This window comes from Blennius ocellaris, assembly GCF_963422515.1.
Source record: "Blennius ocellaris genome assembly, chromosome: 14".
Taxonomy (NCBI): domain Eukaryota; kingdom Metazoa; phylum Chordata; class Actinopteri; order Blenniiformes; family Blenniidae; genus Blennius; species Blennius ocellaris.
The window spans coordinates 11,078,673-11,092,600 of record NC_137663.1 but is presented as its reverse complement, the minus strand read 5'-3'; the positions used below and the strand labels follow the sequence as shown (position 1 = coordinate 11,092,600).

Genomic DNA, 13,928 nt, shown 5'->3' with positions numbered 1-13,928 from the left:
AAATGTAGCCTGAAGGCATCGCGGCTCCAGCAGACTTGGATATCGCTCTGTGAGCGTTACTCAGCCACAAGAGGGGAACTTGAAGTGAGCACACATCCACTTTGCCAGATTATTGGCAGTGGAATTGCACGACATGAGATTGAGCAACATCAAACGAGAAAATACATGTTTGTTGTTATGAACTGATGGAAATTCATGCATCAAGATGTACAGTTATGTTCACAATAATAGCAGTGTGTTTAAAAAGGTGAGAAAACCTCAAAATTCTTCAAATAGATTGCATTTTAATCAACACAAATGCATTGGGGACACTGCACATTCTTTTTTACAGCAAGGAAATTTGAAAAAGTAATTGAATTTGATAATATTTTACAGAAAGTCAAGAAATATAATGTTCAAAAAAATAGCAGTGTTGACATCTTTCTTTACAAACTCAAAAATGTACTGTATAAACCAAGAGATGCTTGAAGATTCAACTTTCTTGAGAATAATAAAAAGTAATATTTAGTTGCATATCCACGGTTTCTGATAACTGCTTCACATCTGTGGTACATGGAGTCGACCAGCTTCTGGCACCGGTCAACAGGTTTTTGCAGCCCAGGACAATTGTATTACATTCCACAATTCCCCTGCATTTCTTGGTTTGGCCTCATGAACAGCATTTTTTATGTCAGCCCACAAGTTTTCTATGGGATTAAGGTCCGGGGATTGCGCTGGCCACTCCATGACTTGAATTCTGTTTGTCTGGAACCACGATTTTGCTCGCTTGCTGGTGTGTTTGGGGTCATTGTCTTGTTGAAACACCCATTTCAAGGGCATTTCCTCTTCAGCATACGGCAACATGACTTCTTCCAGTATTCTGATGTATTCAAACTCATCCATGATCCCTGGTATGCGATGAATAGGACCAACACCATAGTACGAGAAAGCTCCCCTTATCATGACGCTTGCACCAACATGCTTCACCGTCTTCACTGTGTACTGTGGCTTGAATTCAGTGTTTGGAGGACGTCTGACAAACTGTCTGCAGCCCTTAGACCCAAATATTACGCCATTTCTTTTTAGGCCAGTGAATGTGTTCTTTTGCAAATTGCAGCAGCTTCAGCACATGTGCTTTTTTTTAACAATGGGACTTTGCGGGGGCTTCTTGCTTGTAGCTTGGCTTCACATAGACGTCACCTGATTGTTACAGTGCTCATAGGCAATCTTAGATCTTCTTTGATCCTCCTGGAGCTGATCATTGTCAGTTGCCTTGATCCTTAAATAAGGGCCACCTGTTTAACACCCTTTTCCCCCCACATAATCAGTGACCACACTAATTGAACTCAGCACTGCTATTTTTTTGGATCACGCCCCTTTCAGGAAATGATTCAATTTCACAGAATCAGCAGCATGCATGTCATGCCTGTTGGGTTTACTGGTTTTCTATACCTTAACTAAACCTTACAGAAACTTCCTTGCAGTGTAAAACTTGAAATTCTTACAAATACAGTGATTTATCTTGGTAGTGATGTGGGACTGCTATTCTTTTGAACACAACTGTATGTATGTGTCTTCTTGTTGAGTTTAAAGTAAAATGATGAAATTATTCAGTGTGTGTTCATGCATACTCAGACCGTCATAAGAAAAACTTATTTTACATAAAATGCTACAATATTGTGAGGAACATCCTGATTTTTCTTCTTCTTATGTTTCCAAAATTAAAAACCCTCTTTCTTTGGTCCTATTTTATTCACCAATTATTGTTTAAATCAGTTGTTCCCAAACTTTTTCCTTTATGGCCCACTTCAATTTCCTTTTAGGAAAGACTGCAAGGCTCTCTATCTGAATTCAAAATTCAACCTCTTGATTATAGCCCTACTTTTGACACCATAAAATAATAATAACGATAATCAAAAATCAAAGCCTTGTATTTGTTTTATTAAGTTTAAATAAATGGATATTTGTGACCAATTAGGCCTTTATTTCAAATGACACAGTATCAACCTTTGTTACTGCAAAATCTATTTAGTCAACATTAACATGATGCACAATATTGTTTAAAAATAAAAACTTGTTCACCAAATGTATATTCTTAAAGGTGGATTTCTTCTTCCACATTGATGTAATTCACTAAGGAAGAGAACAGTGTTTACTGGAACGGACCAACTCTCATGTTATTCCTTCACTTTGCCAACTGATCTCAGTTCACAACATGAGGTCTTCATAATAGAGCTCTTTAAGCATTCAGACCTAGCAAGGATTTAGCGATAATGAACGTTTCCATGTGTTTAGTTTTACGGCCCCATGTGCTTTTTGACCTGAAAGATGGATGTCATCCTGTTTTTAACGGAACTATTTTTAATATTATTGGAGACGTGTTGGCATCCATATGTGTTTTTTTCTTTATCTGATTTGAGAAAGTTCATGTTTTGAAGGAACACGTGTCCATTTTGTGTTCAAATTTAAATTCAGACGGCTTCAGCCCTCCATGTCTGCCTCTTCATACATTTCTAGATTAATATTCTATACAGCCATAAATCACCAGTAAATGATACGTTTATCTTCTATGAAAGTTTTAGAAATCTATCTTGGTTTGAAAAAATAGGATAATCTGCAAATCAATCCCAGATCTAATCGTCAAGGGAGTCTGAAGAAGTCTGAATACAATCAAAACTCCATCGTACGACTGCTGCAGTTTCATTGTCAAGTCATCCGTATGACCAGGAAATCAGCAGCCGCCAAAGAGCAAAAACATGAGACTCATCTGAGGTGCGAATGAAGGATGTGTTTACACATCTTTACATGTAGCGAAGCATAAAGTAGCATATTGACCACCAAATCAACCATCTGGATTTTTCCTCTTGGTTTCTGGACCCTTGAACTCCTGAACAAAATCGAGTTTAAAGTCCTCAGCTGCCAGTGTACTTCCTTTATTTACAGGAAATACACAGTTTCTACTGTTAAAAAAACAACAACATATTGAACTCAAAAATAATAAACATCACTGTCCAAATGAAAATGTCCCGCAAACATTCTTTATTTTATAAAGAATAACCCCTGTTGTCAACATCCCCGTTCCTGTTATCGACTCACAGTTGACATAAATTCAAATAAAAACACTGAAAATGTAAAGACTTATTGAAAAAAGAGCAGTCTGTTAAAGATGGCTTCATCACAACACTCTTTTAGTAGATATACAAAACAAACTTCTCCGAAGAAAAACAAAACAGATGCGCTATAAGGCACTAGTTATAAGGTGTAAAGCTTTAAGAGGCACTATCTCTAGTGTATGTAGGGCTACAGAGTCACATGATTTAAAGATGCTTGAGGGAACTAGAACTAGACAGCAATACAGAAATTGAGCAATCTTGTATCAAAAAAGCACGTCATTTTTAGAAGCAGTTTCTCAACTTTTCATGAGTTGAAATCACATCAACAAGCTTTCAAATGTGAATGAATGCAGCCTTTGTCACCTCAGTCTTGAAGTCTATCGAAGAGTTGTCAAAGTGAAATGCTATGAATATTGTGAAAGGAGGCTAATCTCCCTTTTCTATGACAAAAAAAACACTGTACAAGTTAAAAATATTGCAATATTTAAGGTTTACTGCATACATCTGGAAAAGGCATGTCTTAAAAAAAAGAATAAATACATTATAATTCTCAAGTTGTTGGGTTTTTTTTTTTAATTCTTTTCAAACCCTGTTTGGATTTGTCATGTTTTTGCGTCCGACTGAAGCTCTCCTGCATCTCCCAGCGGAGGCCCGTCCCACACTTTGGAAACCACTGGACTATACCATCGAGGTATGTAATGTTAAGTAAATGCTGCTGATTGCGCAGGCAGAAATTAAAAAAAAGAAAAAAAAGGAAGAGGTTTGCTGTGCTATATCCAGAGAGAGCATTTGGACTTCGAATGGAAATGGTTTAGAAAAACACCCAATAATCGTCACTCACTGAGTGAGCCCCCCGTTGTGTGATAAAGGTACGAGGTCTTTGTGGAAGGTGGTGCCGTTGGTTTCTGGTCGGGGACGTTTCTCATCCAGTGGAAGGTCGTGTACTGGCGTGCAGAGCAAAATGAAACGCTGGCAACCAAAAGAAAAGGCAAAGAAAGGCATTACTGAGTGAAATTTCATGACTGCAAATCCAAAAATACATCAATTACTCATTGCTGCATGTACTGCAGATTTGACTCCTCCTCGGCTTCTCCTATCTGATTGCTGCTCATGTGTTTCACCTGTGCCCGAGTGTGTGATTGTCTTCACCTGGTGGCTGCAGGATATATTGGGGGCTTTTCTCGTGCCTCTTATTTGCCTCTGTGTCCATGTGTAACAGCAGCTCGTCTCCCTGTGATTTCTACATTCGCTGTTCTACAGGCTCCACTTGTTCAAGTTGCCTCCCCAGTGCTTCTAACAATGAGTCCTTCCCCAAATCAGTGATCCGTGACATCGAGCAGACTATTTTATCGATTTATTTACGCAAGTCTGACTCATGAATTTCACATGAGAATGACTGTTTTCTTCTCACAGCCTCTATGACCCAAAAGAGCCGTCTTTTCACCAAGTCGAATTTAAGTGGAGCCGCAAAAAACACGTTTAACCTTTAAAATAAGGCGGCTTAGTAAGCTCCGTGTATAGCTTTGATACACGCACACAAATTCATGAAGTTTCAATTACGATTTGGGCTGGGAAATATTTCATTATATTTTCAGCTGTTTTTGGACCTGATTTCATTCATTCCCATTTTCTAAGCCTTTTAAAGCCAAGAGTCCTTTTGAAAATGACTGGTGTGTAAATAAGCTAATAATAATATTTAATATTATATTCTGACATATAGTTTTCGGAATGCTTCAGGGAGCCACTACAGAGAGGCTAAAGCCAGCCAGAGCTGCAGGTTGCTGTTCTAGAAACGTGTGACATTCTTACGTAGTTTTTTACCATATGAATACAAACTTATGTAGCTATTATTATAGCGAATGGACCGTGTGGATAATTGTGTGTACCTCGATTTGTGTATGCATATTGACACTTTTATGTATCGGTGTTTCTGAGTAGATTTGATCCTGTGTACGGTAATCTATTTTCCATCCTATAACACACACTTGTTTGTTGTTTGGTCGGTCGTCCGAGTTATGTTGGGAAGCTAGTGATAAATTAAAGGCACATACTGTCTGTGCCCACGAGATGTCACTGTATGACAGTAGAATGCTGCTACAGTATCGCGAAAAAGAGAAAAAGCTATAGCTACAGAAGAAAACTACAGAAACTTGAAATTTCAATGGAGAAAAGCAGAAAAACAACTGTTGATATGATGAAGGCAAATGGGTTTGATTTAGTTGGGAGTGTCTTTGGCTCTTGGGGTTTGATCAGATGTGTGGTTACTATTGTTGTTCTTTCTTTCTTTTTTTCCTGCTTGGCATATGTCTGGAACCAATAGTGAAATGGGTCATTTAAAAAAAGCAACAGCTGTAACCAGTCAGCAGGAGATGGTTGTGCCAAGAAGTGCATCTAAGTTTGAAAGTGTGAGAGAAAGACGGATGATGGATCAGATGAGGAATAGGGAAATGGAAAGATTTCAGGGTTGTCAATCAACCTGTATCCATGCGCTATTCTTCATTTCCTTTCTTTCATTTCATATTTTCCAATAATGGTGAATAAAAAGGAATAAAGCATTAAAACGTTACCACATGTAGGTTAAGCGAATAAGGCATGTCTGATAGAGAAACATTGTTGCTTCAAATAGTTCTAAGCCAACACCGGAGGCCTGTGTCACAGAAGAATAAGACAAACTGTGGTTCCTTTGTTCTAAAATCAGTGCTTCAAATACTTTTTTTTTTCTCCACTGAAACAATACAGTGTGTGTTCTCTTGTAAACTCATCGAGGACATGCTTTCGCAACCTTTGTTGGTGAAAGCTCCTCAAAGGCTAATAACTTGTAATGCATGTAAAGCCAATCTGCACTGCCACAACCTTTAGACTCAAACAGACCCATGTTCTATCGCGGCAGCCAAAACAAACAAATCAGGCTGTATGGAACTCAGTCAGTCCCAATGCATAGTTCACAGCAACTTTATCTAAGATCATTATTGATGCATCAATGAATTGTACTTATATATATATATATTTTTTTTTTTTTTACATTTCAGTGAAATAATTTGTGCTCACCTGTCGTAGAGTGCCTTTTCCTTGGACCAGCTTCCAGAGCATGAACAGAGGAATGAGCGAGAGGGACACCGTGGCAATGAACCAGCCCAAGATGTTAGCCCAGAGTGGATAAACGTAGGCACTGTTGAACTTCAACGGGGAGTATTTGATGATCGAGAAGATGAACGTGCCCTGAGATGAGACAGTTTGACGTTAACTGGGGAAGTGTAGTAATCTGCAACTCATAACGAAGAAAAGCTCACTGAACTTGACCTCACAAACTGTTATAGATGGCTTAAGATACAGAACAATGAACATAAATGAATCAAAGATTCCAGAGGTGTTTCATTCACGACACAACTTGTAAGTTGGAATTTCTTTCGATGTTGAACAATACTGGCAGGAGAAGCTGAAAGTTTGGCTGTTACATGGTTATCATAATGCAATTATTTCACCACGTCTGTGTCTTCTACGAATGTATGACATCATGCATGAAATGACAATGTGCAGGCATAAGCAAACAAAGTAATTACATTAAAATGAATAGGATACGTACAAAACAGACGACGGGAGTGATGTAACACCAACAATACTTCATAAACGGGTGTGGACGATAACCAATCATCTCAGTGATGTTACCGTAGAAACGATCAGTACCTTAAGGGATAAGAAGAAGTTATCGGAGACGTGCGGATTCGTAGAAAGTGATCAAAAAGTATTTGATCATTGGAAGAGACTGTGCGTGACTTTACCGTAGATCCAGCCAATGCTGATGGACTGGCAGAAAGAGAGGAGGAGTAAAGTGGTGCCACTGCAGACGTGATGGTCTAAAAGCTGGAGCAGGTATATCCCACCCTGTGCATTCAACAATAAAACTCAAATAACTTCTTTGTAATAACCAACAAACATCTTATGTGTTGTCACAACCAACAATGTAATACTTGCCAATAATTTCATAATTTACACCTTTTTCAATGGAAGATAATCCACAGCCCAATTATTTATCAATAGAGTAACAAGATATTGTATGCATCTTTGTAATAACATTATAGCCAATAGAGTAACATGATTGAAGTGGTGTTTACACTCATGACCACAGCAAGGCTTTCAAATACGAAAGCGAGTTTGTCTGAAACATGTTTAGGTGACAGTTTGGGTTTTTTAATTGCTAAATGTAAAAGCAATCATGAAAACCTCACTATAGCCCCGTTTCCACCGCACAAAAAGTGCGGGGATAGACAGTATAGTCCGTTACGGTCTGCATGTCCACCGCAGGAATGCGGAAACAACAGGTCTGAGTTTGAGGAGCTGTCTGCTGACTGGTCAGTGATTTACGACACGCCCTCAGTATGTTAATATGTCGGCTGGATGAATCCTCTGCTGTCAGTGTGGCCAGCTTTGCACTGCTTGTTTTTTTTTTTTTTTTTCCCTTTTCTTTTCTTGGCTGCTCAACTGTAATGTTGGTCGTGGGGCTTGGGACTTTGCATCACGTTGGAGCTTTCTGTTTGCAGCCGTGGAGGCGCCGCGCACACGGGAGCCTTTAGCTTTCTGTTCAAACGCAGGAGCAGCCACTCCAGCTCCGGGACGGACCGCAGACGCGATGCAGAGGAAGTCGGAGCTCGGAGCTTCCGTGTTCCGGCGAACTGCAGGAGCGCGATCAGTGCCGGAGTGGAGTGGCTGCTCCTGAGTTTGAGCAGAAAGCTAAAGGCTCCCGTGTCGCCAGCCGGGGCGCACTCGGGTGCGGGGCAAGCCGCCGGTGCGTTGGCTCTCTCAGAACCAACACGAAAGTTGCGGCTGCAGCTCTGCGGCTGCAAAAAATAACAGTGAACTAAACAAGTGTAAAGTGGAGGATGTAAACAACAACAGAGGATTCATAATATCCAGATCTGCAGCCAAGCTGAGACGACTGTTGTAACGTCACATATCTGCGGAGCTCTTAAGCCCCGCCCACTTTTTAAGCTCCTCTCTGCGGTGGAAACGAGTACCGGAGCCGAGTTCCGGTTTCGCTTTGCCGTACCGCTCCGTTCCGTCCTCGCACTTTTGTGCGGTGGAAACGGGGCTTTCGGGACAGGAGTGGCACCCACTACATTATTGGCCAACTGCTAGCGCTCATATTTTGATTGCATATTTTGATTGCATATTTTGATTGCAAGCTGCTTGACCTTTAAATCAATCTCAAATCAAATTTTTTAATTTGCACTCGATGGATGACGCCCTTACACAATTACTGCTTTTGCTGAAGTGCAACATCATCTATAGGTATGAATGAAATGGTGGTAAACAAACAAACAAAAAAACATACAGGAAGATTTTGTGAAGTCTCGATGTACCTCAGTGACAAACAGGAGACCCAAACAACAGCAGGTACTGCAAATAGCGAGTAGAACCAGCTCACGTCGATACCCTCGTTGCAGGTGCGAAGGAAACAGATCCACCAGTGACGTCATCAGACACTCCAGACCAACAAACTGAAGGGATATGACGGGAACTGAGACAATTAGTTTCTATTTCAGTCACTTGTTTTCTCCCTCTTTTTTTTTTTCTTCAAAGAAGCTTGAATGGTACCTGGCTATCAAGTCCAAGCAGAATGATCATGAGGAAGAAACACACCGACCACACCTGAGGCATGGGCATCATGGCAACAGCTCGGGGGTACACAATAAACGCTAGCCCAGGGCCTGAAGCGCACACACACACACGCACACACACGCACGCACGCACGCACGCACGCACGCACGCACACACACACACACACACACACACACACACACATATATGAACGTGTGTTTTGTTTACTAAGACTATGCAGCTGATGTGATAATAATTGAATCCGCTTGTATAGTATGGACATATATATATATATATATATATATTAATGGGAAATCAAGAACTCATCAACGTAACAATTCTACATTTAGTGGTGATATCGATATACATTACGTGTAAAATTCCTCGACAATCCCTCCAACATGTGTTGATAATATTTACTAAATATTTTAGGAAGTCATTATGGAAAGTTTCAATGTCAGAGTATCATGATAAATATTTTTGTCAGGCCTGGAATAACAACAGCTGCTCGAGGGAGGAAAAAAAAACAAACCTGGGTCACATAAGGATAACTTGACTGCGTGTAAAAATTCCTTCATTCAATAGGGTGAATGTGGTGGAGCAACTCCCTGTCCTTTTTTTTTTCGTTCAGTCAGTGTCAGTCAACATTATTGCCTGCATAAACATATTTCATAGCAGTGCCAATCACAGCACGTTCAGGCCGCATGACAAAGGGCAGCCTCTCTCCAGCTGGCCATTCTCATTGTACTGATACAGCCTTGGTCGATAATAGCTGTAATCTTTGGTGATCTCGTGTAAATTGAGAATAGATGTAACTCTATGTCCTTTCAGAATCAAAAACTGAAAAAAAAATCAAACACAGCACATCATGCTCATCAGCATATTTTCTGTTCAAACAAATAGTTCCAAGAGTAGTTGTTTGTTTGGTGGGGTGGTGGAAAACAACTTTCCCTGGTGAGAAAACTTCGTAGCTTCAGCTTATTTAATCCCGATGCTTCGAATTTAGTTCAGAAGTGTTGCACGTGATCTGAAAATACATGATCTGAGCCAATTGGATGCAGATGACTGTTTGGCAAGCTCAGCTCAGGGAATAATTTGTGATTCCAAAAATCAGGGCCAAAATCTCAGCTGATGACAACTTTCCTTTATCCTCTATGTCTTTAGCTCGGCATTCCCAAAGCTGTTTAGTCATGATCACTAACTGAAATGTTCAACTGAAATTGCAGAATATCAAAATAGAGACAGAAAAAATAACATAACAATGAAATCCGCCCCGACAGAATGCATCTTAGGATGAGGTGATGTTTTGGCAAACGTGTGCTTTGAAATTTGACTTTCTTTTCTTTTTGTTTTTTTTACAGAAACTGACCTGAAGCTTTCAAACAGACTCTCTCTGTAAAGTTTAACTCATCCCAGCCAGTACTTGCCTGACGCTGCCACTTCAGAAATATCCACTCCTTGTTCATACGTCATGAAGCCCAAAACTGAAAAAATGGCCACGCCGGCCACAATACTGGTGGCACTATTCAGAAGACACAAGTAGAAGCAGTCCCTGAAAGAAAACAAACAAACAAACAGAAAATGCTGTATAAGTATAAGTATTACCCTTCACTATTAAAATATTATTACCATCACTGTTCTGATCAGATCCAAAATTAACTGAACTTAAGCTGCATCCTCATAAGTATGGCACTTACTTGTAACAGTCATTGTTATAAGTGTTGTAACTCCCCAGAGAGGTGAGAAAGCTCAGTCCGATGGCGTAAGAGAAGAAAACTTGAGTGCCAGCATCCATCCACACCTGAAGCAGTGCACGTTTGTGAACGTTGGTGTCAAACAATTTAGCATTTTTGGGTTTGAAATCAGGGCTCACCTGGGCATCCGAGAGACGAGAAATATCAGGGTAAAGATAATAAGCGAGTCCATCCATTGCCCCAGGCAGGGTAACACCACGTATGAGCAAAATAAACAGCATAACGTAGGGGAAGGTGGCTGTGAAGTAAGCTGCCTGAAAGAAAGAAAAACAAAATCAAGGATTAAATGCAAGTTTGCCTTCAAGGTCACAAGTTCCGATTCACGAGGAATGTTCTTCTAATTATCTATGTCAAATCTGCAGCTTCAACAGTGCTGAAACAAATGCTGCACTAACTAATCAATGTTGCTAGCTGTGACACGCGGTGTTGCAACTGATTTTAAAATTTAAATTATTTGACATATCTATAGAAATAGCACAAGCTTCTCCTCTGTTCTCCTTTGTTCACATGTGATACTTCCAATAATGTGTCAAGATTTCAAGGAAGCTGCAGTTGCATGGTGTTCAGGTGAAATTCCAAGCAAATGATCACAAATTTGTATTTTTTTTTTTGACACGTGATGTAAGGGTTCGCCACAAGTCACAGCATATTTTACAGCTATAAGATGAGAAAATGGCCACACTGCTGGAAACAATTCAACACTTGTGTAAAACTGAATGTAAGCTGTGATGATGCCCTGAACTAAATCAATTAAGGAATTAAGGAAACTGAATTATAAATACCTTGACATTAGGAATATCAGCATGCTTTCTTTTTCTTTAGATTTACTTTTAGTTCATCCAACTCCTCTCAAATTGGTCAGGGAGAAAGCATTAAGATTGCACTGTGATTTTACAGGTTTCTATTTACAGCTGGTTATGAAGCAAGACCTGGAAGAGCTCCAGTGACTCCAATGAGTTTAGCATATCATGCCTGAACGCTTACCACAGGGTTAATGAATGACAGGCTGGTCAGTTATCATTAATACTGCTCGAATCTTAATTTTAAACCACTTTCAGCTCTTGCAAGTCTTGGTGTTTGTTTAGTGCAAATGACATTTAACTGCAAAATGACAAAAATATTTTTTTAGATTGAGACTCAAATGATGAAATGACTGAATCTATATGGATAAATTATTAATTTGTATTTTATTTACTCGAGCAGTGGCAAATTCTTCATTGCATAATAGTTTGTTTGTTTGGGTATTTTTATGAAAACTCGTGACAGAGTTTATGAACATTTCATTTACTGAATGTGAAAGTTCTGCACTATACAGGAAACACTGACATGAAGTATCAGTGAGATATTGAGGTAATTGCTGCTGAACTTGACTTGGTTAATTAGTACCATCCAGACACAAATGTGCAGAATTCTGTTTCAATAAGCCAGACATTGCGGTTTAAACATCACTAATGCAGCTGAAAAGGAAATGTAATGGCCCGTTTTTTTGGGCCCGCTTGTGTCCAGCTATACCTAATAGGTGCCACACTGTGCTGATAGCTGAGCTAATGTGCCACAGGAACACTGAATTTTACCGCTGCATGCACAATAAAAACACAATGCTATTTTTGAGTCATTTAAATGTGTGTGGAGTTCCCATGTTCTCCCCAACTCTGCACAGTTTTTTTGTAATGGTCGTTTGTTGATCGGTTATATGTTTCATTAAGACAAGCATGCAGCCAACCTTCCCTGTTGACCTGATGCCCTTCCAAATGCAGAAGTAGCAGATGACCCAGCTCAGGATGAGGCACAAGACCAGTTCCCACCGAAGGCTGCCCATGTCTTCGATTCCGGTTGAGATTTTTAGGACCCGATTTCTGGTGAAATGTGATGGCATGGATGTGAGGGAGGGAGGCCATAGATGAATGGCACATGAAAGAAACGATAACTACATGATTGAGAGAGAGGAAAACCAAGTGCCACGATGGAGGGGGGGGGGGGGGGGGGGGGTGGACAAGTGGCAGGAGGGGAGGAGAGAATGCCAGAGGCGGGCACAATAAAATGTTGGAGCAAGGGAAGAGAATAAAAAAGGGGTTGAACGATGGGAGTAACTGAGAAAGAAGAAAGTAAAATTAGAGAGGAGTGATTGAAAGACAAAAATGTGCATCTGGTGAAAGCTGTCTGTGTTGACTTCATACTTACTGCCAGAACTCCACAACGGGGAGAGTGCTGTTCAGTCTGGCTGTGATGCTGACATTTTCATTGTTGATGTTCCAGCATGAGTCTAGCACAAAAAATTCGTTTTCAAATCAAAATAACTTGCAGTCCAAAACATATATATATTACACTGCAATCCTCTATCCTCCAGAGTTACAGAAGACATTATTTTCATTACGGAGCATTCACTCCTACCACTGCACATAGAGGAGGGAAAGGGTATACCTGTGTTCCAGTAGTGCCCACAAGTGGCCCAAGGCAGTTCAGCACTGAAAGACGAGAAAAAGTAGAAAAACGCCCAGGCCAGGATGGTAATGTATGAGGTTGCACTGAATGAGATAATTAGGTGACTGGCATATCCCATTCCTTTAAAAAAAACAAAAAAAACAAAAATAAATAACACACGTGAAAGTAGTTCGTTTTTACTTTGTACTCTTCGCGGTGTCAAATAGTGACCTTGTGCGTAATTACGCACACAGTGTACGGGTGAAAAATGATAGTAAGTCAAATAAAAGCTATCAGCGCAATGCCAAGTCTATCTCACATCTTAAAGTAACATAAGGGGTTAAAAACGTTTTTATTCACCTTGGAAAAGCGGGCAAATCTTTCTCCAACAAGTAATTCCACCCTGGCTGGTGAACTGTCCTAAGGCAGTCTCCAGGAAGAAAAGAGGGATCCCGCATGCAAATATGAACAGAATGTAGGGGATGAAGAACACACCTGTAATTAAAGTCATAATTTAATTTCACAGACACCCACGAAGAAAACAAAACAAAACATCGCAGCAGGTAAAGCGGTGCGCGAAGGGCAGAATCCACGAGCCGGCAACGGTGAGTCCTGTTGTCGACAAATCACCTACCTCCGCCGTTTCTGTAGCACAGGTAGGGGAACCTCCAGACATTCCCAGGTCCGATGATCGCTCCCATCACAGTTAGGATGAACTCGCTTTTGGTCGCCCAGTTTCCCCTTTCCTTCCCATCTTTAGGTTTCTCTGGGTGCGCCTTTGGCATAACATCTGCGCAGGCGAAATTATTTCCATTGAGAGTCTTCTCGCCCATCTCGAACCTAGTAAAATTTCTATAAAGACAACATTTCACAGTTTGCACATAAGAATCACGAAGTCTCCACACCACAGTGAGCACAGGCTGTACAGAAGTGTGTGGCTGAAGATATGCGGAGGATTGTCGTGGTCCTGATGGTCCTGTTACTGTGGGTGGTGTGAGCCAAGACTGCAACTTTTAAGTAGCCGGCAAGTGGATGTGCTGTGCATGGGTGTCGACGTTTGGGGGTG

At 40.5% G+C, this 13,928-nt stretch overlaps 1 protein-coding gene across 1 annotated transcript; it reads right to left on the bottom strand.

Moving 5' to 3' along the window:
* Positions 1–2,903: 2,903 nt before the first annotated feature.
* On the bottom strand, positions 2,904–13,695 carry LOC308139491 (sodium- and chloride-dependent GABA transporter 2-like; the record flags this gene model as incomplete). The annotated part of the gene is made up of 14 exons (XM_080508952.1): positions 2,904–4,061; positions 6,141–6,311; positions 6,676–6,776; positions 6,872–6,974; positions 8,450–8,587; positions 8,685–8,797; positions 10,115–10,239; positions 10,385–10,488; positions 10,561–10,695; positions 12,165–12,297; positions 12,623–12,704; positions 12,863–13,003; positions 13,223–13,357; positions 13,497–13,695. The coding sequence occupies 14 exons, from the start codon at positions 13,693–13,695 to the stop codon at positions 3,930–3,932; spliced, it is 1,812 nt and encodes a 603-aa protein (XP_080365078.1). The 3' UTR covers positions 2,904–3,929.
* Between the last annotated feature and the right edge of the window lie 233 nt (positions 13,696–13,928).